Below are 25,913 nucleotides of genomic sequence, written 5' to 3'. Positions count from 1 at the left end.
CATCTTAGATAGCCCAGGAGACTGAGGCACTGTCAATTAGGTAACATCACACCTACATGACACAGACACCTGGGTGCACAAGGCCATCATCTCTTTTCCGCACACACATTCCACTTTCCCATGTCACAGATGTACAGAGTAACTTTTGCTTCCAAACTTCAGCCAAGCAGACATGTTCCCCCTCCTCTCCGTTTGTTACTATCTGTCAGTTCATCTCAAACTAGAGAAACCCATCCTGAGGAGACCCAGTGCCTTCGCAGTGTTTCTGTGACTGTCAAGTTTCACACATTAAAAAGCACCATGCAACTACAGATGGATGAACACTGTGAAGAGCCCAGCAGCCATCCCTGGCCATCAGAGGCTTCCCCCCGGTGCACACCCCACCACAGCACTATCTGCTCTTTGACTCCCACCACCAAAGCTTTCTCACCATCAATTTGTTAGGTACCCCAGACAGGACCACTGTTTGCTTCAGTTTTCAAACAGCATCACTAGACTAGCAAAATCCATATTAGCCTACCAGGAAAACACAGGAGAACCTGTTCTTTTGAATACTAATGCTCAGACCAGCATATTGATTTTCTGTGTTCTTTACTTGCAATCACTTCATGAACTTTTCCTTGCTTTCACTCTATTGTTAAGAAATACACATGCAAACACACAAATAAGAATTTTTCTATCAACCAAAATAAGTATTTTGTGCATTTTGGGACAGTAGAGCAGCACAGTGAAGGACAAGCAGGGCTGCAATGCTCTGGCTGTGGTGCGTCTGACACGTCAAGTTTATTCTCAAGATGTATTTTTCCTTTGTGAAGGTGCATTCAAATAGCAGCCACTAATGGGCCAGTAAATTTGCACTATGCCAGGCTGAACTCTGGATGCATGAGATCAGCCACTAACATGGGGGGGGGGGAAGGATATTTCACCATGTTTTATTTTTATGCATTTGCTTACATTTTGCAAATGCGCCACTTAAATTGAGCTGTTTTTTTAAATTGTGCCCAACTCATCATGGTACACAAGCAATCTTTCAGAAGACTCATATGAATCACCTCTGTCAACAGTAAGTGGGTTTAGACATTGAGAACACTTAGTGACATTACTCAGAAATACACAAACATGCCTGTCCCCTGCACAGTCATTTCAGGACATCAGAAGGGTATAAAGCTTAACATATAACAGAAGGAGAGAAAATTCCAGGTCTAAATTAGAAGTCCCCTACCCCAGATTGCCCTAAACACCAAGAAAGCTCACTACCATGTGGGAACATTTGCACTGGGCTCATCCTTGGTCTTAAAGATCTGCCTGTGTCATCCCTATGCTCCCGAGCCATGGAGATGAGGCAGCAGCCTGTTGGCCAGGGCTCTGACTCACTCCAAACCCATTCCTGACCCCACTCTGGCTCACCATGGCATACCCAGTGAGATGCCACGGGCAGAAGTGGCCCAGGAATGTTCCTGTCTCTGCAACACACAGGGTACTCAGAGAGCAGCCAGATGCTGAGTACACAGGACAGAAGGGATGGCTGTTCCACTAAAAGCACTCCCAGAACTGCTAAGGAGCAGTCTCAGCATCCAAATACTTCCATAGTTACCTGAATACTTGCAGAGTTGACGCTGACTCAGAAACCAACTGCACTCAAAATCCTGCAACTGGGGATTAACTGTGCTACCTCTGAGCTCGTCCACCCTGCTACATGCACAGCAAATTACAAAAAGCATTTGCAATTCAAAGCACTCACAGATTCAAGGTCGGAGTTTTCCCATTTCAAGAGTTCTCCATGTATGCAAAATCCAAAGTGCGGATTCTGACAGATTGATTTTTTAGAATCTATTTCAGGATAGCAAATATGAAAGCAATCATTATTTCAGCTTCTTGAGGGGGACTTCCCTGTCACTGTGTGCTGGTGATTTGTTAAACAAAATGTTTTGCAGTAAATCACATGGAAATGTGAACTCAGCAAATGCCAGAGGCAATGACAGGCGGATATAAATGACAATTAGAAAGGTGTGTCCGGATGCTTGAGGTATGAGCAATGATAAAGCGCTTGTGAAATTTCACCTGCCTGGATTGGGACAGAGGTTGTGGCCTTGAGAAAAAAAAAAAATCAGATGTGCTAATTAAAAAGAAAAATATATGTCTGAGTTGACATCCAAATATTCCAGTCTCAGCAGGGAATAAAACCTACAGATTGTGGGAATTAGTCTGAATCAGACCTCATTAAATGGTCACGGCAAGGTTGGAGAAAGAATACAAGCCAGTGGTTACTGCAGACATCTCCTCAGCTGGTGAAAAGACCAAATTCTTTTCACATAATCACTCATTTGCACTCACAGGCTTCTAAAATGGATTTAACAGATCTCTGTTCACCTTCTCTAAGCTGCTTTTGACTTTTCAGAAAATATACGAAACTGATAACAATCCTCTCAAATTCTGAGAAAGAAAAGCAGGCAGACATATACTTCAGCTGATTAAATGTTGAACATTAAGAGCATCCATTACCATCACCAGCAGCTAGCGATGACTAACAAAGAAGAACATGAAATCACATTACTGCATTCAGCAAACCTTCAGAACGCACCACTTTTCAGTCAAAAATAGCATACCTCCCAAGCTCAGGCTTCATCAGCCCATTCTGTCAGCAGTAAAATCTGTTTTCTAGGCCACAGCACTTTCCATTAGTGCAGTGTGATATGCCACTGCATTTTTAGAAAGCTGAGGTGAACGTGCAACACAGAGGGGCAGTGAGTAATCCACAAATGAAAGTCTCAAACTCCCCATGTAGGGCAAGGTCAGGGAACAGTTGCTTTTGGAAACCCCCACGCAGAGTCACCTGCATACCACACACAGGCTGTGTATTCCTAGCAGCTTTTCAATAAGAGTATTTAAATAAACAGTGATACATCCCCACCAAATGACTTAAAAATGTGGACATAATGACTTCTCATGTGGCTTTATATGCTTCTGCTTATGAATGCATCACCTGGGCGGTTTTAGCTCCCACGTTAGCTGATTCTTGAGAAGTTCCAATTGTTACTCATGTTGTTGGAGTGACATCTGTTCCTGGTAACAGGGAGAAGAAAACAAGGCAAAACAAAGCTGCCCAGTACTTTCAAAGCTGCAGTATAATAGTTATCTAGAGTAAAGTCCTGCCTGAATATTTGTAGGAAGCGTCGAACCATACAGAAGCAGTGATGAAAGAACTGGCGGCATTTTTTGATAGAGAAGATAATCATTTACAAGCCACCAGCAAACTAAACAAAAATTAACAAGCTCCATAAAGCAATTAAAATTCAAAATGTAAAATGGATATAATGACTCAGCAGCCTGATCACTACTCTCATAAAACCAGCTTAATAACATACAGGACGAGTCTTCTCACATCAGCACCAACATAAATTTAAGCAGCAACTTGAAATTCTCATAATTGTGTTTCGCTGATGTAAAAGCTAGAAGACGGGAGAATCAGACCCAAGGGCTGCGTGTGGAGAAGACAAACATGAAATGAGATCTGAGCAATGCACTGTGCTGAGGGTGGCTGGGCTCAAGTCTCTGTGCAGGTTGGGGGCCAGCTGCAGGAAACGTGCTGCAAAGTCTGTGCAGGAGTTGCTGCACTACCAAAATCTGCTTGAACACAATTAAGTGGGCACTGTCACTCTCATTTAAGCATCAACACACATTCTTCCAGGCAGTGGGAAAAAAATCCTGGGATGATAGCCTAAATATTCTCCAGTGTGTTTAAAAATAAAATTAAAAAAAAAACAAAAAAAACAAAACCAACAATGAGAAAACAAGCCCAGAAGGGACAGAACACTATGTGAACTGCCTGTTTCTGCATTGAATCCAGCCTCATTTCTAGGGAGGACAGCCATCCCTCCTCTGACCCCCTTTCTGCATTTGCCAAGTGACACTACTTACAACTCGCTGTATGTAACGCAGGCTTGAAGAATAATTCTACTTCTGGACTTGAAATTTCAAACATGTTGCAAGTCTGACTACAGTGAAGCACTGTCAGCCTCCCCCACAACAAGGAAGGCTTTTTCAGTGTTTAAAGTCATTGGTAAGAACCCTGTGCATGTTTAAAGCCATCTCTGTATCATTTCCTTACAAAGACAACTTCAGCCCTCACAAGAGACAGCCTTAAGGTAACACTGCATGTACTAACAGGGCAGTACCCCACACTTAGGGTTTTGGGTTTTTTGGAAAGGCCCTGGCTGGCACTGCACCACTGGGCCTCTGGTAACTCCCTGAGAGTCAGGAAAACAGCAGGGTGTTCACAGGATGAGTTTCAGGCACCCTCAGTTATCAAAGTATGGTTTGAGCAGTGCCCCAGAACCACGAGGCGATCTGATGTGCTGAGATTCAGCCATCTTTTTTACCTGCCAGACGTCACTGACTGTTTGAGATCAGCTTTTAACTCCAGGTGATGAGAGTTCAAAAATCAGCTAGGTGCTGCTCTTTCATTGCCTGCTGCCAAAGCTGTGCCACAAATAAAGCAGCCATTGCTCATCGCTCACGCAGCCCCTGTCAGAGGTAGGAACTCACGATATTATAGCTGCGCTGCATGGCAATCTGGGACGCCACTCGCCTTCAGAGAAGGCAGGCAGGATGTTCAGGCGAATGGTGCAGGACATGAATCAGAAAGCCTCCAGAGCTGGGTCTGAAGGGAGCAGCCGGGAGGGTGGAGGCCGCAGTCTCTCCTTTGCTCCTCCACACCCTCCCTGGGGCTGTGCCTCGAGCTGGCGAAGCGGAGCCAGGCTGAGGAGGAAGCACAGCCTTGCCGCAATCAGGGGCTGCTCAAAGAAGCCCCAGGCTTCAGGGATTAAAGGAGCCGGCCTCGGGCTCCTCCTGATGTGTACTCACCGGTGCTGCCTCATCAGAGCAGAAATCCTGCTGAGGGCAGTGGCAGCAGCCTGGGAGCTGGGAGCTGCAGGTGCTGCCCTGCAGCGTGGCAGAGCTGCAGGCACCGGACGGCCTGGCAGCTGACACAGGGCCTGCACTCCTGCCACACCTGCCTCCACCGGCACCTGGTCCGGGGCCCCACACCCTCCTCTTCCTCCCAAGATTTTTGGACCAAACCAGCCTATCCATAACAGTTCAAGTACTCTGTCTGCCATTTATGTAGCTGGTGGCTGTGCTGCACGAGGTTCCCAGCAGTCAGCAGCTACATATATGTCCGGCAACATTGCCTCCCAGTGTATTTACCACACCTTGCCTTCCCTTCTCAACATTAAATTTTCTTAGGTCATTGCAAAATAAATGCAGAGAACCAGAAAGACATCTCTTTCCTTTAAAGGCCTTCTGCTGACAACAGGAAGTTATTTTGGTGTTTTTTTCAGGGTTGAGCAATCACACTGGTTTACATCAATCTCCTTTCAGGTTTCCACTGTTCATACATCCCTTCCTCACAGACACGAGCAGACCCAACCACAAGCAGGTGGGAGCTCCCAGCCGCTCTCTCCTGGCACTCACCCCACCCTACAGCCCTGCCATGGGCTCCCATCACTTCTCAGGTCACTGCTGCTGCTGCTGACCCCAGCTGTCTTCCTGCTGCCACCCCCTCGTCACAACCAGGCTCCCAGCAACAGCTCCACAGAACAGCCTCGGGTCTGAAAGGCGTTTCAAGTTGTACACGGAGTTCCCCTGACACACAATGGCTTCCTGCATCACTCTGTGTAGCTGACGCTTCGTGTCTCTTCAGAGGATGATCCTACCCATGTCTTCAGGTAATTAGAAAAGCAGATTACTTTCCCCTCTCCCCTCCTGCTGCCCCAGGCCAGCAGTCCCCATGAGCACAGCCCAGCAGCAACGCAATCCAAGCACTGAGGCATATGTGGCTGAGGAGTACTGCAAAAGAACACATTCAGTCTGTTCCAGCTCTAAACGAGTCTGTATCAGCTAAGACACCTAAAAATGCTCATATTAAAATCACTACAATCTGTCACTTATAGTTTATGAAAACCTAAGACCTTGCTAGAACTCACTCATTGCAAAGAATAGTGCCTGTGGCTCCGCACTGAGCTCCTGAGTTCATGCTACCAAACAAAATCAGCACTGCAGACTGAAGTTACTCTATCTGGTAAATAAATAAATCCATAGTGAATTCAAGTTCAATTACAGTGTTTAGATGTATGACTGTAGCAAGTTAGCAACAAGTGCCACTTTCACATAGAGAACATGCATTAACATGCACAAGTTACAAAAAAGGTCCATTGGCTCTATACAGGTTTATCAAAAAGTATTTTGGCAGCTTTATGCAGGCTTTTATATGTATTTGTCAATACATTACATTACAGCTCTAGTCACTGTGAGCAGCCCATTATGACAAAGAAACTCTTAGCTTCATATGCTGAAAAGCAGAACTTGCTTTACCGATATCCGTGTGTGCGTGCTTTCATGCATATTCACAAATGCAGTTGTTGCTACCGCCAAACTTTCATTTGCATGCAAAATACCTCTGGTGCAAATTACCAATAACATAAGGGAGCCCATGAAATGTTAAAGACTTCAAAGGATGAGAGAAAAACTATTTGCATTTTGGGACTGGTCCAAAGCACATTAAAGTCAAGTGGAGTCTTTCCATTGGCAGCAACAGATGTTCTGACTTGAGGAAGTTTTGATGCAAGTTATTGACATAACAGTAGCCAACAAGACCACAAAATCCATTTTCTGAAGAAACTGAACTATTAACTGAACTGTTAACTTTGACAAATGCTGGTTTACTGCTTTTTGCCATGGCAGTTTTCTCCCAATTTCTCCTGGGACAATCTTTGCTACATCTCCTCCTGCCCACAATGCATCTTTCTGTCCTGCTATCCCACGTTCATTCCAGTTTTTACACCTACATGTTTTTCTGTTATCAATGACTTTTAAACTCTTCCCACATCTGCAGATACCTAACCTTGCAATAGCATTATCTAATTTCACAAAACTGACTTATGAGACAAGTATTTACAAAGAATGACATTACAACTGCCAAAATAGGTTTTGTGAGATCCCTAACTATAGGGCATGCAGATATCAACTGCTTTCAGTTGCTAAAAAACTGCTAGTGGCTTTCAGGACAAGAACAGACAAGAGCAGCTAGAGCTTATTTGTGAATGATCAACTTAATATTGCTTCAGTGCTCTATGTTCCATTCAAACAACAATTTAATGCAACCACTCATTTGGTCAAACATAGTAACGCCCTTTACAGCAGGGCAGAAATACTGTCCAAGGACAAGAAGGAGAATGTAGTATAATAAAAAAAAGGAACTGGACTTGCATAAATACAGGCACTAGGTAGAGAAATAATGCCATGTTTATTTAAGTAAGCTTGAATAATTTATTCATTTTTGAAAGGAACATTTTTCCTGGCATGATCCAAAAGGAAATGGACTGGTAAGAGGGGTATTTCTCTAGCAAAAATGCCCTCAACAAATGCCATATCTATTCTCTGTGTGTAACCAGTAAACAAAATCAACCCCACAGCAACAGAAAAAAAAAAGCACTAGGACATATAGTGTACATTTTTCTTCCTCACTATACTTCAAAGTCATAAGCTCTCCTCATATTTCACAGTAAGAGGTTTTATTTCTTGGTTCTCACGGCTCAGGTAATGATATCGTAACTCAAAGGAGGTGCAAGGCTCACTATAGCTCTGACCTCGTAAACAATCTTCATGTCCCTTCTCCACATCCCAACACATGGACATGAAAATGCCAATGCGAGCAGCCAATGCCTCCTTAGCAGGTACCTGTTCGTCCAGCTTGTAAGCAAGCACATGCTGCACATCAGGACCAACCTGGGTGCACAGAAAAAGTTGCCATCTGCAAGCAGGAGGCCATCTTTCAACAAGCTGAGAAATTTGCCAAATACCTGAGCTGCAGGGGAGGGAATGCAAAATTAGGTCCAAACACAGCACAGACTAACAGAGCAAGGCACACAGCATTGCATCTCAACAAGGTGGCAGAGGCATCAGCACCTCCACGCTGCCCACTCTGGCTCCAGTCAGTGGGAGCCACCCGCCCAGGGAGCTGGGACACTGAAATGCAGGGACAGAACTCCATAGCCAAGTCCTGCTCAGACTGAAACTGCTTCTCTTGAGGAAAAGGAGCTGCGAGAGATTGAGATCAGGTCTGTATTTCTAGGTCAGACCTCAAAGGGCTGCCTCAGCTACATAAACATACAGATGGAGGGATCCCATAGCAACTGTGCAAGAGCATTCAGTGCAAAAGGCAGGTGCACACTGTGGCTAGTCTATTCCCCTGTGCCACAGGAGGACAGCCTGTACCCAAACCATGCTACCAGAAGTTCCACTAGCTTGTTCTGAAACCCCCCCAGTACACTGATCATTCCATGTCCCAGGGCAATCTGCACTGGCACTACAGATCTCCATGACTGTGTTTTTTCTTTTTCCCCTCAGATCTCACTTAATCCGCTCTTTTTGCTACTCAAGCCCACTATTTCCTGCCCATTACCAGCTCCATCTATACAACAAACTTGCACACACCTCTGCTTTAAGAAGTGAGGCATTTCAAGATCTCTTCAACTCTAAGCAAGTCCAAAATTCAAACTCCTTGAAGACAGCAGAGCAGTAAGTGCTAACACAGCCCTCGTGCCCTTTTGGCCTGTGTATCCAGGAATCAAGATCTGGTCTAGTTAAAGACACCGCCTAGCATTTCAAGTATTTCCTTCTGGAATAAAGCCAAAATCATGCCAGGTGATATGAGCAGGAAAATCACAACCCACTATCTTCTGAAAAAAGTTTCTGAGGAGCAAAAAGGAAAAGCACTCCCTTGAAGAAGATTCATCTCCCCTTATCACACGTATTTATCTATTATCAAAGGTGTACTTGCAAGATTCATGTCTGCTGAATTCAGGCATTAAACAATTTCCTTCAAGAAATTATACGCACGCTGGATGAAGGATGCAGGAATTATGAGCTAATACAGAAAGAAAAGACAGGTCAGAGCAGTGCTGCACCATCCTCACAGTAACTCCACACGTTGTCAGTAACGTGTACATTTTGAATTTAGTTTTATACCAGGCTTTTGTTTCTTCAAAGAGCTTCCAAGAAAAAAAAAAAAAACAACACAAAAAAACCCCCACACAACTGAAGAGAACAGGGGACGTTCTCCAAACACAGCTGTGAGGTCTGATTCTCCGAGTGTTTCTTTCACACAACTCATCCATGCCCCCCATGCTGCAGATGACAACTACTTCCCAGTCAGGAATCCATCAGGGCAGGGGCACCTGCCAACTCCATGCTTACACATTGTGGAAAAACTGCTGGGAAACATTAAAAGCCTTGTTCCAATTATTGCCAATGCTATTGTGCAGGAGAATAGCAAGTCTTTGGTCTTTTTGATGGTAAGGAACACTAGGTAAGTTGCCAAGTATCACATACACATACTACACATTGTTTTATAATGGGCAAATGCTGCTCTTTGTGGTACTCCAACACTCCCCAATAACTCTGTCCGAGAGATAGAGCTATAATATCTGATCTAATTGCTTTTAAAAGGCTCTTGCAATCTAAGCTGAAGCAGGTAGGTTTCTTCGTGCCCTACCCACAAGCTGCTGTGAGACAATGCTTACAATACATTGCAAATTTCTGAAGAGCTATTCCTTCCAAACACCTATCTTCCTTGTTACTCAGCTGACTGAAGGGCAGTTTGCCATCATTTATACAGAGGCACAGAGACAACTGAATGGCAATTACTCAGCATTTGTTAAAACGAATGCCTCACCTTTAATAATTGCACAGTCACATTTCTTTGTGCAGGGTCAACCAGAAGTCCGGAAGGGAAACTTGCTGATTGACACAAATATGTTTGTATTTCAAAGGGCAAACTACAAAGTCAAATAAAAGGCAATGTTTGCACAAGAGTTAACTGAAGCCATTTGGCATTCGCAAAGAGCTCAACAATCCCACGGAAAAATGCCTGTCCTTTGCTCTGCCACAGTGCATTTTTAACTCAAACTTTAATACAGGTGTATGGAGAGGTCACATTACCATGATCCCTGCAGAAGGCTAGCTAAATGCACAACCACAAGAAAGGACTTAATAGTGACCTTTGAAGAAGTAAAGCAACATGGTGGGCAAAGCTCCGAGCTCCTTCTCACAATCATGCCCACAGTGAGCAAGCAGCTGCTAAAAGCTCAGTGCAAGTTCCAGCTACAGAGCATCTCCATTCACATGGAAGAACAAGCCAGACACAAAACGGGATGAAAGACGGAGAGGAGACCTTCTTTCTCACACTTCTGTACACCAGTTACAGCCCACCCTGAACCCAAAAGACCAGCCTTTTCCAGTCACCGTTCAGTGCAGCCTTGCAGGAAGGAGACAGGATACTCCATAAGGCCACACTCTCCTGGGATTGCTCAGCTCCTGCTAGAACAAGGGCACGTGTCTGTGATCACAGCCTTGCAGTGCTGGATCAGCCCTTAGGTGCACCCGCTCCATTCAGCCTCCACCAGGGCCCTCGCAGCTCGCTGTTCCAGCAGGCACTGCCTCCTGCCCCAGGGCTGGCAGCTCTCCTTGGCAGTGCTGTGGCTCTGCTCAACTGTCTGCCTGCCTCTGCCCCAGCTCTGCACACAGAATTTTATTCTACTGTCTCTCACAAATCAAAGTGCTTCACCTACCTTAAAGCTCCAAATGGGTGCTTTCACAGTGCTCCAAACCCTTTGAGCTCTCTTTCCCAAGCTATTAGGTGTGTGGAATTCAAGGTCACTGGATACATTAATTTTGGGTGCATTAAAACTGAATACCAAGCGCTTGTCTTCAAATGAGGCACTGAGAATTTTTAAGGTGAATCAATTAAATGGATTAAGCATCTGCATATGGGTAGATTCAGCCAAAAGAACGGAAATATTCTCACAGGTGATTAATGGTGCACTTCAATGACACACACAGCCTTCACATCTTTGTTGACTCCTCTCAACTCTCCCCTTACCTAGACCGGCCTTCAAACCAAAGCATTACTGAACGACGTACTTCATCAGCCACATCTGTGCATACACATACCCACCCAGCACTAAGTTGTGTGCAGCCTAAAGCACTGGAACCAACACTGTTGTCATGGCTCTTCAGGACTCTCCCAAACACAGGTCAGCATGACAGGAGCGAGTATCTGGGATCAGCACGCAACAAGGCTGCCAGCGTGCCATGGGAACAACTTCAGTAACAAACTGAAAAAGAAGTTCTTTTGCATTAAGTGTAACTATTGCTACTCTGAGATTAAATATTACCTGGAAAGTACTCATTAACTGCAGAGTCCTTGATTAATGAGCAGGTGGAGCGTGTAAAGGGACCTGGTCTTGATTTCAGCTTCTTATTAGCTCTACCCTGGACACTTCTGATCACCACAAAAATAAATGAGGAAATCCAAGAACTAATTACGAGTGGACAAGATGTGCCAACCTAATAGCTGTGTTTCAGTACTTCAGAGATTAGGAGGATGTTGGCAGGCGTGCAAAATGCAAATACCAAAGCCACTAAGAAGAAACAGCAACAGAGCTGAGCTAATCTCCCAGCAGCTCAGGTGCACAAGACCACAGGAAGCCTCCCAGGGAACTGTCTCCACTTCGGAATGGCTCAGGTGACAGCTGAAGTGCTTGCACTGCCTGAACATCACTAGATGCAGGAGTCTTTGATTGGCACTGCTACTCCTGGCACAGGGGCACTCCTGGCACAGACCTCATGGGTGCTTCATCAGAGCACAGGGGCTTATTGAGCAGAAAGCCATGGGCAGGGCGGCAGCCCACAGCTCCTGGCAGGTACCAGCACGGGACTGAAGGTGCACACAGCAGGCTGGGGGAAGCCAGAACCATCTTCTTCAGCTTGTCAGCAAACACGGCTGTATCTAAGCACCTCCTGCTATAATTATCCAGCAGCTACTGCCCCCGAGCATCTCTGTGAAGCAGTAGGGACTGCCCACACACATGCTTCTTAATTTCTGTTTACTTGTCTCTCGAAAAACCCCAAAGAAATCTTCTATACGGATTGGAGCAGTTCAACAACATGCAGTACTCCAACATCTGAAGAGAAGTTGAGGCAACTTGTGCCCTCCTACTGATCTCCTTGCCTTCCCTCTAATCCACTCCATAATTACAGGAGTTGTAAGAAAAAGAAGAAGGAAAAAAAGCCAACTCTTTCCAAAGCCATCAGTTCCCGGAACCCATTTTCCAAGGGCCTTCCTTGAAAGAGACCAGGCCCAGGACCACGCCATCCCAGCTGGATGCGCCCCGCGAGCAACAGCTCCCAAAACCGGTTGGGGCAGCACTGCACACCGGGGAGCGGGGCAGGGAAGGTATTGATCTGTGCTTCTCACATGGTACCATGCCTGCCAGCTGCCCCAGGCACTGCCAGCCCGGGGACTTCAAAGGGGAACTGTTTTCAAAGCAGCCATCTCTTTTTCAACTACAGAAACATTTAAGCCCAAAAACAAATGAATTCAAGCTCCAAGTTCACAGAAGCCCTGGCTGACAGTGCTCCTCCTCTCCCCAGACAGAGATGTTTTATGTATGGAAACGCAGACTCGTTAATTAATGCCATTACAATGTGGCCTGGCAAGAGGCCCCTGGGATTTAAAATAAAAAAATCCACACCCTTTAAGTGCACATTTTAATACAGAGATAGCTTGCACTAGTATCAGAAAACAACACCAAAACCTCTTCAAGTGCTCCACTGCTTACCCTCTCCTACCCCTTCTCCGAATAAAAATGAAGTCTACTGAAAATTAAGTTTCTGTAATTCAATTCATGTAATTCAGCATCAGTGCTGGAGAACATTTTGGCCTTTCTTAATGCTGATAATAAAGAAAATAAAGCTGGCTGCTCAGTCCATTCAGTGCTGAGGGGGTGCAGCCAGACAAAGCCCTGGCCATGGCTCGCCTGCCTGCAGTGCACAGGAGAGCCACATGGCATGGTGGATACCTCTGCCAACCCATCAGCTTGGACCACAGGCTGCATGCAACTTAAGGAACAGATACGATGACAGGATTTCATTGTCTGGGGAAGTTCCCATATATGCTATATCCATGATATTTACAGACAGCAAAGAAATCAGTTGAGAGCTCATGGCTTGTGTTATGCTTATTGCACAACTGGAGAAGAGCTGTGAAGACCAGGAAAGCTCTCCAAGCGGGAGATGCAACCTTGCAGCTCTACCACAGCATGCAGTCCAGCCTCCAAAACCCAAGGTCAACGCGGAGCTGGACCAGAGGCAGAGGAAGGCCATGACACCAAGCCGTGGCCTGCAGGGGCCATGAACCTGCTGGAACCGTGGGAGCACAGCCCAACACAGGGCCACGTCACGGCAGGTCAGCTGCTGCTCACAGGAACCAGGCATGGAGAGATAATGCCATAAAATATGAACAAAATGGATCTTGTTTCCTCGCCACTAAATTGTTAGCTTTATGGGACTTCATGCTGAACGGTATGAAAAAAAATCCAATTTGCTTTGAAGCGCATTAGTCTAACATCCTAATTATTGTTTACATTGCCATTTGCCTTCTATTAAGAATTGAATAATTACCCAGCGCTTCATAGTTTAAAAATACAAGCAAACAGGATTATCTGAGTAATTAAGACACTGTACTGCAGCTTTGAACTGTGGCTGTACAAAGTATCCACATGCACAAGGAGAAACGATAGTTATCGATCGCCTGATTTAAACGGCATCTTCAGGAGTTCCAGCATGCAGGACTGGTAGCTGATTAGAAGGCGACCAATTCCTTTTGATGAGTAAGGGGGAGGGAAGAGAGGAAAAAAAAAAAAGCCGTCTTGTGGCTGGGACACCAGGCAGAGCCAGACAAGCTTTCCTCTGGTCCAGTTTGCCAGAGACACCCTGCATGCCTCTGGGACACGGCCTTCCTGCCATCGCCCTGCCCAGCAGCGCCAGCCTGCCCACAGCACAGCTCCTGCAGCACATCCTCAGCACACCTCTGCTGCTACAGCAGCCCTGCAGCACCGACTGCAGCTCCACAAACCCACTGAGATTGGAACCCACCCCCAAAAACAAAAGCACAAACAGGCAGACCTGGGAGCTGGCTTTTCTCTAGGTACCCACAACTCCTGGAACTAAAGCAAACAGCAACTGCACAGTATGGCTTTTTTTTTTTTAAAGCCTTAATGGCCCATCCATATTGTACTTTAAACAGCATGGTCTCTCTTTCTGGGTGACTATTAGGGCAAAACCAAAGTTTTTGCACGTTCCTTTGTTGTTTTAAAGAGCCTTTCCTCCATTTAATTATGCCACAAGGTTTCACACTGCGCACTTTACTACCCCTGTGAAATTACCTTCAAGTTAAACACTAATTGGGCATCCAGAAAAAGAAAGAAGCAAGAAGAAAAAAGAAGGAAATAAATGAAAACCCCCACAATCTCATTTCTCCCCTTTGTTTGTTATAGGATGTAGCCCCAACACAATCAGGGTCCCAGTTTCATACCACTGATTTATAAAGACACAAAATGAAAAATGGTACTTTAAAGAAATACGGTACGTTCATGCAGCATGTGTTCTAGCTTATATCAATAAACCTTTCAACAAATCTGTTCTGAACAAGCCCGTGTTTTGGGAGCACTTAATGAGCCTCAGCTTTATTTCAAGCCAAAGGCAATTCTAAGTAAAGTTGAAATAAAGAAAAGTTAAAAAGAACAGAAAGCCACTAAAACCAAAAATAAAACCAAATACGGGCCCTTGTGTAATCACAAGGCTGAGGAGAGCAGAACTTTTCTCGCAGACAGTTTTCTTTCGGTAAATACAGACCACAGTTTCATTTGTGCATGTTTACCCAAGTGCTACCAGCCGCCTCGGCCCCTCTGCTCCAGGCTGCAGCCACGGGCTGGGGCACTCAGCAGCCGAGCTGGCCGTGCCAAGGGCACTGCACTGGGGCTGTGGCACAGCTCAGCTCCATGCTCTGCGAACACTGTGCAGTGTGAGGCTTTAGGGGACACGTGTGTGCGTACGCTTACAGGTCAGAAGGGATCCCACTGCCTGACTTTGCCCATTACCCCAGCTGAGCTGGAGCTAGAGCAGGGCTCTGAGGTCACTGGTGAATACCCCGAGAGGATCACAGCCCGGAGTTTGCAGCCCCAGCAGGCAGGACACCATCCTGCCAGCACCTCTGGCTGCTTCTGCAAGGAATGCTGTGCTCCGGAGCTTGGAGCTTTCCTGCACCAGCTGGAAGCAAGTGAGAGCGCTGCGGGACTGGGAAAGCGACAGGCAGACAGAGCCAAAGGGAGACCCAGGACACAAGGAGCACAAAGCGCAAATATTACACTCTCTCTTAAACAAAGAATTTAAATCAAAACAGAATCATTTGCATAAAATCCAAATCTTTGAGCCCTGCATAAACAGAAGGAGATTTTGGCTGGCATTTCCAAAGGAAGCTCTTATCTCCTTTGTGAAATGGGTGTGCTACTTTGCATGAGGGTGTATACAAGAGATGGAAATGAGAAGTTTGCTTGCATGCAAAAGACAAGTCATCCGACAGCTGCCAATCCCCATTCACAGGGAGAGCTTCCTCAGTCTCCAGGAGAGGAAAGAGAAGGGAACCAACATGTTTGCTTCCCAGGGAGGTGAAACAGGCTCTGAATATTCATAAAATGAATGTCCATTTAGTCATGGGAGTGCTAATTGTCTCTGATTCACAAAAGTGGGTGACCTCACCTGCTCCTCACAACATATCAAAAGGATGCGGCATAATGCAATGAAACCAGATAAGATCCTCATCTCACAAGTTTGGGGGGCTTTCTGATGCAGCCTCCGAAGACTGAAGCGCACTGCTGAGCATTTCTTTAATCACTTCTCAAGTGCAATAAAGACCAAGCTCAGCGGAGCATGTTATTAGGCAGATAATAACCCCTCCACAGCAAAGATCTAAATCCTGGAGTCATCACACACAAGACAGGTTGTCTGGAAAGTTTTTGTTTACCTTATTTTTTTTAAAAACAAAACAACAACCAGGGTGTACACACCTCACAGACTGCCTAGAACTGCCATGGAATTCACACTACAACAGCTCATCTCTCTTCAACTGAGAGGACCATACCCTATTGAGCTGCTTCTTCTCCAAAGCACACAGAATAAGGAACAGATTCTGCTCTGCCATGTAGCAGCTGAAATTCTGGCAGCACTTTGGAAAGAAGTGGTATGAGCCCTTCCCCAAGGAATACATGAAGGCAGAGTTGCTTGATAACAGTTGTGGCTTGACTTCCTCGGAAAGAAAGCATTACAGAGTCTGCACAACATTTAAATGGAGGATCTTAAAATATCCCACTTGGTACAAAAAATAAAAAAAACTTGGGAGCAACCTTTGGAAGACCTTTTGAGCTCCCTCAGAACATAGCATAACCAAATCAGCTTTTAAACAGAGAGAAGCACCAGCTAAGTTTGGCTCAGACAGGCTGTGTTTGGGTACAGCTGCCATGCCCCTCCTGGTAGCTTCCCCTCTTCCCAGCTCCTTTAAAGCGTAACGTGTTCATCACTGCTGTTCTGACAAAAAAAACAACTCGACTGACTGAAATTATTTCACTGCCCTGCCCTGACAGAACCCACCATCCAAAAATCTTATCACAGAAAAAATATATAATTAAACTGTAATCTTCTGATATAAACCAAACTGCTGCTCTCAATGATCACAGTCACTCTTCAAAGCCTCTGAGATAAAAAGAATCTTATCGTTCAAATTATTGCTTCTTAGGGATGCTTTTATCAAAGTTAGAAGGAAAATTCTAAAAACAGCAGTGATAGGAAAACGGGAGCTAGCCATATTTAAATGACACTGGATTTTCTGCCAAATTGGCCGATCCACAACTCAAAAAAGCAAGCGTAGATGAAGACAAAGCTGTTGGCTCTCATAACCTTTACAGTATCACAGTAAAAATCTCAACTGTCTCACATATTTATATTAAATGGCAGGTCTAAAATTGAGATTTGTAATTTCACAGCATCAAAACCATCACAGATGGCTACAGTCTATGGCTTCTTTAATCAGCCTTCTCTCCCTTCCTGCTTGTTTCCCCCTTCCTCCAATCTGAGTTTAAAGGATGTGTTTTATCATAAGGAAATCAGAACTAAACGCAAACCACAATATATTAATTGTGTAACAAAACCATCTGCATAACAATGACGTGTACAAGCAAATCTCAAAATTATGTCTCAACGTTGCCCTAAAGCACCTCAGCCGCGAGATGTGTCACGAGTCGGGACAGCTTCAAGTTCCATCAACAATATTCCACGCTTGTGCGTACACACGCTTGTGTGTAAAGGACAGCCATTAGCACAAGAAGTTCTTGGAAGATCTGTACAACTAAAGATCCACAGCAAGTTAGAGTTCACAGCACACATCAGCTGTCAGAAATCAATCAGCGCTCATCTTGTATTTCCAGTGAACAAGACAGTGCTGAGGAAGTACTCCCAAGGCACCTCTGAAGCGAAATAAGCAGGAATTAAACACTCGGCTCTCTTCTGTCCCTGCTCTGGGCTTTTGTGTGTCTATACGTGTGCATGTATATATTCTATACACATTTTCCCTATATTCATATTCCATACGAACCCTTGGAAGTTCAGTGAGGCGATTTATCAAAGTCAGCAGAAAAAAACAGCAGTTGTTTGACTGAAGGACAGACTTTGTGCAATCATTTCCAAACACCTCCATACAACACACGCCATTTTTTCCACACATCCTGGTCAAGGTCAGAGTGTCATTAACATCTGCTACGGGAGGCGCTTTAGCAGGGAAGCATCTTCCCATTGTTCTTCTCCTACACAGAGCAGATATTAACTAAATGCAGCTCAAGGAAATATCTCGTTTAAAACCCAGAGGGCTGAATGAACTTGAAGCCCAGGCAGCTCTCAGGGGCCGTGCGGGGGATGCGGGTCTGGGAGCACCGAGGTCTCCCGTGGCTCTGCAACAAGTGCGGGCCCCGCTCTGCTGCCCTGAGCCTCTTCTGCCCAGCAAGCTTTTGTCAAACATTTAAAGTCTTAATCAATGCTAACTCTGACCCAAGGATCACAGGGGAAGATGGATGAGGAAACGGACAACCTCTGACCTCCCCTTGTATTTGTCCTGCCATAGCCAGCCCATTGAAAAACAATTGGGGTGGAACCCTCTCACCAGCTCCAGGCCCAGCCTGGCATCCTTTTATCGCCTTTCACAAGCTCACATTCCCCTTCCTCCCCCGTCCTTGCTCCAAACCCACAGGAATGCTCCTCATTTCACGCCCCCAGCCCAGTGTCCGGCCAAGTGAGACCCAGCCCAGCTGTGTGGTGGCAGAGGGCAGGACAGGGGCCGGCTGCGTGCCACAGCCGCGGCGTCAGGCAGCACGGGCGGCAGCACGCCTCGGCTCTGCGGGGCTCCGGCAACCAGAGGAGCTTCCTGGTGAACCATTCTGGCTGGGGAACAGCAAACGCTGAAAGAGGAAACCACAAGTAACCACTGATGAAATGGGTTTAGCACTTTCCAATTACTTGCTGGCTCAAGTCCTCCGAGAAGAACTGGCACGGGCCAGCCTGACTCTGGCAAACCCAGGAAGACAGAAAGTTTCCTTCTCAGCTGCAAACGTGATGCAGCCTGGCCCTCCTCCAGCCGCACAGACAGGCTGCCTGGTTTCCTGAGCCCAGCAGGTACCTGCCCATGCACATTCAGCCCCAAGGTCCAGTCCAATGACAGAAAAAGAGAAAAACAGCCCACTCCCACCACCGCCCACCAGCAAAACCTGAACACCTTCCCTTGCAGAAGGCAGAACTCGTTACACGACAAGCTCATACCACGTCCGGGCCGCTGGCGAGGAAAAGCATGAGATGTGTGTCAATCGGTGTGACCCGGGGCTGACCCAGCAGGCCTTCAGAAGAAGGCACAATCATTTCCATGCAATAAACCAGGATGCTTTTCCCCCATTCACTTCCTCCTCTCACAGCCCAGACTGTTAATGTGTCAAGATGCTTTGCCTAGAAGTCACCAATCTATCTGAAGACAGCAACACCTCCTCAGCCTCCCGTGGCTCTCCTAAGCAGCGCCCCCTCAGTGCCACATCTGCAGGTTTGCATCTTCAATTGTATGCAGGTTTTTGAGCTTCTGTCTCACAGAACTCCAAAGGCAGTCCTTTACCCCAAACAGGATGCCCCTTCCTGATGCTGTTCATTTCCCAATGCTCACTACAGCCCATGGTAATTTCGATGCCAACAGGCACTTAAAGATTTTTTCCATCTAGCAAAAACTGCACAAATGAAGGCAGAGGTTTGCACTCAGAACTTCTTTCCTGCCAAAGCTTAATTTCAGTATGCAGTAATGAGCTTCATGTGCAAATTATGATTTAAAAGAAATCAAGTAGGCCGTTCAAAAGACAACATTCTCACAGGAGTTCAGCACAAAGGCAGTCAGACGCTTGCTTTGCTAGCTTGTTCTCAGTCCCCACTAAATAAGGACCTGCTGGAAAATGCACCAATGGGATGTGAAGCCAAGACATTTAGCTCCAAACCACCTTTTCCAAAAACATGGGTACAAATCCACTAAGACTTGCAGCACCTTCAATTCAGCACCTGGCAGAATTCAGGCCACTGAACTGTGCGAAAGCATTTCAAATTTCATCTTCGTTTACGCTTACACAAGCAAGAGTTTAGAAGCTGAGGCCAAAGATTTTTTTATTTATAAACTCTTCTCTCCTTCCTTAACCTTCTACTACTTTTTCCAGAAAGGAGAGATGAAGAGAACCTAGGTTTTTGAGGGTGTTTTTCCCCCCCTTTTAGGACAATTTGTCTTTTATATAAACTTTAATCCCTAATTCAGCAGTACATAGGATGGGGGGGGGGGGGAGCAGACTTTCAGCATTTCTAAGAGTATCCTAGCACCTCCATTATTAAGCTGACAATGGAAACCCTCTGAGAAATGAAAATATTGAACAAAGGCAGCAGTGTCAAATATCAAAAGGTTATTTAGCACTAAAAATTTGCAACAAGTTAAACACCAAAGACTTCCCCTTCTCAAAGGGGGAAAATAATGCAGCTCAAACTGCTGCTGTTCTTTTTTTTCCCCCTCCTTTCCTCCTCCTGACTGGTTCTTATCCCACTGCATTATCCAAGGGAAACTTAAAAGAATTGTCACTTTAAATGATGGCAGCTCAGCTGCACTGCTTTGCAGTCACACACATTTTGGTGGCTGTTGCAGACCAATGCAAATTTAGGTGCCTGCTGCAAAATGCATTTTGCCTTCTGCCTATTATGGCAGTATCATTTGTTTTGCATTACATAATTCTTAGCCTTGCCACCTGGAGCTGTTGGACTCCTTCATTAAACCCCTCTGTCCCACTGCATCCCACAGGGGCTGCTAATTACTGGCTTTACTCCATTTACTCTCATCTCCAATCCAATTATGTATTCAACTAAGCCCTAATGAAAAGTACAATATGGCTCATCTTACCTTGGCATTCACCATTGCGTTCTTCATAGCCAGCATTGCACAGACAGTTGCCAATGGGTACCAGCCATTCACCATCTGCCCCGCAGTACATTTTTGGCATGTCCTTCTCTTCCGAGTTGTTGACACAGGAGCCACGAACCTCCACCAGAGAGGATGTATCAGCCCCAGTAATGGTATCTGGAAACTGCGCCAGGTTTCGAACTGTCAGGGGGCACTTCTTATAGAAGACACGAACAGACACCAAAGCAATGCAGGCACCGACGTCCTGGAAAGCCAAGTAAAACCCTTTCTTGCTGAGAGGTCCCACGTCCCGCACCTCTGTATTCAGCTTCATGATCCTGTCGCCAATGTCCACCTGGGTGAAGCTCTCATCAGCAGCAATGGTGTCGATCTTGGCAAACTGGCTCTCTCGAATAAAACGCTCCTTGTCATTGTTTGATTCATAGTAATAGAGGTTGAAAGTCTCTTTGCAAGTTCCCATGACACCTGGCAGGCTGTTGCAGTCTCTCAGTGTGAACTTGATTTCAATATATACCCTCTGAGCCCCCTCACGGGGAATCCAATCAGTTCGTAACCAATTATTCTGACTGGGCTCCATCACATTGCAGACCTGGTAGGTGCGGATCGGAGTGTTTTTCTCATCCATTATGCTTACTTCCTCCCACTGTCAAGAAGAAAGAGCAGAAATGCATCAGTATTCAAAAGAAGCAACAGACATTCACAGTAAAATTAACCTGCCCTTCCACAACTAACAGGGAGATGGCATTTTTTTCTGCTGAAGGAAAACAAATAAATAAACGCATCTATCACGCCAAAGCCAGACCTCAACTACTTGGACATTCAACGAGAAGCCCACTGAAGAGAGGCAGGCTCCAAACCAGGTAAGACTGAACAGCTCAGCCCCCAGGACCCAACTTGGATCAGGGCACATGCAGCACTTCACAGACCGGTAGCACAACACCAGCCTTGGTGTTTCCTCTGCAGCAAATGTGAACCCCTCTTTGTACACGAGCAGCAGGCAGCAAAATCACGTGACAGAGATGGAGTAACACCCACATTTCTGGCATCACCACCATGGCTCTTAAACTGCTAAACCAGCCCTGGTTATTTCTGAGAGCTTCCAACCACCACGCTGGGCTGGCACCACATTTTAGAACTCTTCCACTCTTCAATCAAGTTCAGGCACCTCCTTCAGAAGTGCCCAACCAACAAGCAACATAATTATGAAGCACCGATACCTGCAATCCAAGGAAGACATGCAAAGAAGAGATCTTGCCCTAAACCATTTCTGGATGAGGAACTTAAAGAGAAAGAAAACATAAGCAAGAGCTTTGGAAACAAACAAACCAACCAACCCCACAATGTTCTAGAGATTGCGATACAAGAAGGTTCACCACAGTGCTTTCCTGGAGTGGAAAGAAGAGGGGCCTTGGCAAGATACTTCTAGTAAAATCCCCACCGTGCTTTGGTTTAAGAGAAATCCTTCTTCACAGAACAACAAGAGCAACAACAAAAGGCAGCATGTATTAGATAATGCCTGCTTGAGTTCGGAGGATATACAAAAAAGTATATAAAAATCATCCTTAGAAAAGAAAAAAAAAAAATCCATCAGAAACTTTAGAGAAACTTCCCAGAAGTGCTGTTCTGAAGCCATGGCTCCGATAAACAAAAGCCTTCTTAATGTTAAGGGCCTTCTAATATAAGATCCTGCACTCTGCTCACAAGGACTGCTCATATGAGAGTGATTTTTACTTAAAGAGATTCCAGCTTAGCTGAATCCATTTATAGAAAGACAGCAGTTAGCACCATGAGTCACTAGGAGCAGAGCAAATAATATTTTATTCGCTGCCCAGCTATAACTGCAAATTAAAATGGAAGCAGGGACGGGGCGGGGGGAAATCAATACTCAGCATGCCATGACTTTTCACAGAAAAAGGAAAAAATAAATCTTAAAAAGCCATCTATCAATGTAAAGTGTGACACAGTGTTAGTGAGAAGACAGTTATTTAATTTACAGCTGCCACAGAGCCAGTTTACTGTTGCAACATTGTCTTTATGATCCATCAGTTTCTATTCTGCCTGCGACCCGTCTACACTACCTATCCGTGTGTGGTAGAAGAGAAAGGAAGCAGCAGAGGGAAGCAATACTCGCGGACGGGATTTCCTTCAGCACACTCATACAAAGGAGGATGCTGCACAGGGCTCCACGCAGAGCCCGCTGAGGCTGCAGCCACACTCAGCGAGCCTTGCTCAGGACCTCAGCACAGCCCTGCCTCCCAGCACACAGCAAACGTTTCTTACTTCATGGACACACAAACCAAATGCAAGCACACCTCCCCGCCAGAGCTGAAAACGACCAGAGCCCCAAGACTTCCAGCCACTGTAAATGGTTTGTAACTCCAAGTACGTGGGCAAAGGCTTAATTTCAGCTTGAAAGCAAAAAGTTAACTTTCATAATTCAACTCTTCTCACGGTTTAATGATGCAAAGTAAAACATTCTGGGCACAAAACCTGCTTTTCGACTGTGAAACGCAAGAGAAAATCATTAATGACGTTTATACTGCAATTCATTAATTCCTCCAGGGCTACTATACATTTGATTACAGCCAGGCGTTGCTAAATGGCAGCGTTTATCTCCAACCCGTCTTACTCACGCAGCCCTCACACCTCAGGAACTGGCAGGGGTGCAGAGGCACATCTCCTGGAATAGAGAAGGTGCACACAGATAAACTGGTGCTGAAGGACAGGGTCTTCCCAGGAAGATAAAGGAGAGAGTTCACTGCTGCTGCCCGAAATAAACCTGCAGCACACAAAGCTAAAATAAACGCTTTGCAAGCACTGTCTCTCAGAGCAGACCATGTACTCTTAAATTTTTCACTACTGGCTTAAAAATAGAACACACATATGTAGGTTTAGTGAAACCAGTCACGTCCACAAGGAGAGCGCGCGCTTCCTTCTCCAGCTTGCATGGAGCTTTCAGGGAAGACATGAGGGGAAAGGGAGAATTCAACAGTTAATAGTAACAAAGCCCTCCCTGGTCATCAATTCATCCCTGACTTATTGAAACTTATACATTGGGTCCTACTTTCATCCACAGCGCAGGTTCCCCTTGCAGAGCTGCAGGACAGACCCTGCTCACACAGCTGCCCGTCCTGGGTTGCAGCCCTACAGCCCTCCCCAAGGCAGAGCTGCTCCTGGCAGCTGTGCAGGCTGAGGGCTGCAACCAGTGGGCACCGCAGCGCAGCCTGCAGGGCTGCCGCTCAGCACCGTGCTCCGGAGCTCAGTGTGCCAGGCTCAGCCCCAGCCGGGCTGTAGTCAAGTTCAGGCAGAACAACAATGGAGAAGCCAAACAATCCCCCTTTCTCCCATGCTATGGCTATTCAGAGCTTATGCATAATACGTCGCCAACCAGCACAACCTCAGATTCCTTCCACCCGCTGCTGTTTCCCTAGCTCTCTTCTAATTACAAGCAGGAACACACACACACAACTAAACCCGTAGGTTCCCAAAGACCCCAGCACTCTGTTGTGTTTGGGTCTGGATCTTTCAGCACTTATTTTTCACCCAGTTTGACTTAGGGTGCTCAAAGAAAAGTAATTAAGCTGCTTTAGTCATCTCATATTAAAAGGATTTGAGAGGTGGGCATTTTTTATTTATTTTATTATCGTTATTAACGATTAGTGTGCGTTGCCTGCATTTTTCTTAAGCTGCTCTCTTTCAGGAAGAAAGCCCCTTCTAACCGCACACCGCGGTGACCCCGCCAGCCCCAGAGCCCCGCGTCCCACGGACCGCAGCAGCGGCTCGCACTGCGGGCACCCTGCCCTCCTGCCTGCAGCCCCTCCGCAGCGCCGCGCGGAGCCCCGGCCGCCTCCAAGTGAGGCTTCTGCTGTCACCGCACCGCAGGGAATCGGAGCGACTCTCTCTTACAATCACCTCTTTATGAAAAGCGCACCAGAAGACCCGGGCGGCACAGGTTGCGCGCTGCAGGTACCCAGCGGGAGCCCAACGCACCGCGCCAAACCGACGGCAGCCCCGACCCGCGATGTACCCGCGAGCGGCAGCGCCAGAGCGCAGCGCGGCCCGGCGGAGCCAGCCCCCAGACGCAGTAATTACAGCCAGGACCGCCGGTTCAGCCGCCGGATCGCGTTTCTCGTTGGTATTTCACCTTCAAATAGGCACCTAAGCCCGTGCCTGAACCGATCCCTTAATTCCGAAACCTCTTTTCTGCCCTTTTGGTTTTTACCTCTTCCATGACAGAGCCATCCGAAGGGAGTATAGAGTTTCCCCAACAAAGAGTAATTCACTCCGCGAGCCCGGGCCGAAACCCGACCTCCCCGCCGCAATCAGCGGTAATCGCGCCATTAGGGCACTCCGAAACGCACTAATCGCCCCCTTTGCCCTCGCGATCCGATAGCGGTGGACTTACCCCTCCTTCCAGCGGGCTCGCGATCCAGCCCAGCTCTCCCTGCACCGAGCGGGAGTCCAGCAGGGTCACTGCGGAGAGGCAAAACAGCGCGTTACGCTCCGGCCGCACTCGGGAACACCGCGCAGGGGCGAGCACTCCGCGCGCGAGTCCCGGGCAGCTCCATGGGGGCTCGGAGCGGGGCGCCCCGGGAAGTAACGCGGCGCGGGGCAGGGCCGCTCGCTGGAGCCGCTCGGGCTGCGCGGGACGGCAGGGGGAGCGAGTGGAGCTCCGGACCGTGAACGAGCGGCGCCTCGGACGCTCGGCGGAGCGCTGCCGGGACCCCGGCGCCCAAGGGCGGTCTTGCTCCCGCTCCCGCCCCGTCCCGCGCCGCGTCCGCTCCCCGGGCACCCGCCCGCCGCCGCTCCGGGGAGAGCCGCGCGAGACGGCGGCGGCGGCGGCCCCGACCCGGGTGAGAGGGGTGAGAGGGGCGAAAGGCACGGGGGCCGCGGCACTCGCGCTCCGCCCCGCGCACCTGTCCGGCCCCGGCCCGCGGCAGCGCCCGGGAGCGCGCGGCCCGTGGGGCGGAGGGACCGGCGCCGGCACCGAACTTTCCCGCGGGGCGGCCGCACCTCACCTTCGTTGGCGGGGTACACGCGGGAGCCGGTGACGGCCCCGCAGACGCCGACGAGGAGCGGGAGGAGCGCGCCGACGGGGACCCCGGCCATGCCGCCCGGCCGCGCCATCCCAGTGGAATAACGCCCGCATGGGCGCGCGGGCATAGGCATTGCCAAGGGGCGGGCCGAGCCGCCGAGCCGCCGCCAATCGCCGCCCGCCCCGCGCCACCGGCCCCGCCCCGCTCCGCCCCTCTGTGCGGTGGCCGAAGCGGGCGGCGGGGCCGGGAGCGGTGTGGCCCGAGGAGCCCGCGAGCGGGGAAAACGAAGGAGGAAGGAAGAACGCGCGGACGGACAAACAAACAACTGAGTAAAGAAATCACAAAAAGTCGCGAGGAGAACCCGCCCCCTCCCGGCACCGCGCGGCGCCCGGGAACTGCGGGCATCGGGCAGAGAGCGGCCCCGCAGCGCCCGCGCCGCCCCACCGCTG

The 25,913-nt window shown here is 47.6% G+C and overlaps 1 protein-coding gene across 2 annotated transcripts in view; it reads right to left on the bottom strand.

The window, feature by feature from the left end:
* Positions 1 to 25,537, bottom strand: part of EPHA4 (EPH receptor A4) — an 89,120-nt gene extending 63,583 nt beyond the window's left edge. Inside the window, exons 1-3 of one of the 2 annotated variants that reach the window (XM_042820597.1) lie at positions 25,447 to 25,537; positions 24,834 to 24,901; positions 20,408 to 21,071 (exon numbers count right to left, since the gene is read on the bottom strand). In XM_042820597.1, coding sequence (XP_042676531.1) covers positions 20,408 to 21,071; positions 24,834 to 24,901; positions 25,447 to 25,537 — 823 coding nt within the window. Of the gene's footprint in view, positions 1 to 20,407; positions 21,072 to 24,650; positions 24,756 to 24,833; positions 24,902 to 25,446 lie in introns of those variants that run through there. The other variant, XM_042820598.1, reaches the window with a different exon arrangement.
* Positions 25,538 to 25,913: the final 376 nt, after the last annotated feature.

This window comes from Centrocercus urophasianus, unplaced genomic scaffold (genome assembly GCF_019232065.1).
Source record: "Centrocercus urophasianus isolate 14NV4802_14NV808 unplaced genomic scaffold, USGS_Curo_1.0 seq_19, whole genome shotgun sequence".
Taxonomy (NCBI): domain Eukaryota; kingdom Metazoa; phylum Chordata; class Aves; order Galliformes; family Phasianidae; genus Centrocercus; species Centrocercus urophasianus.
Note: the sequence above shows the minus strand (reverse complement) of the source record. Positions and strands in the feature narration are given on the sequence as shown.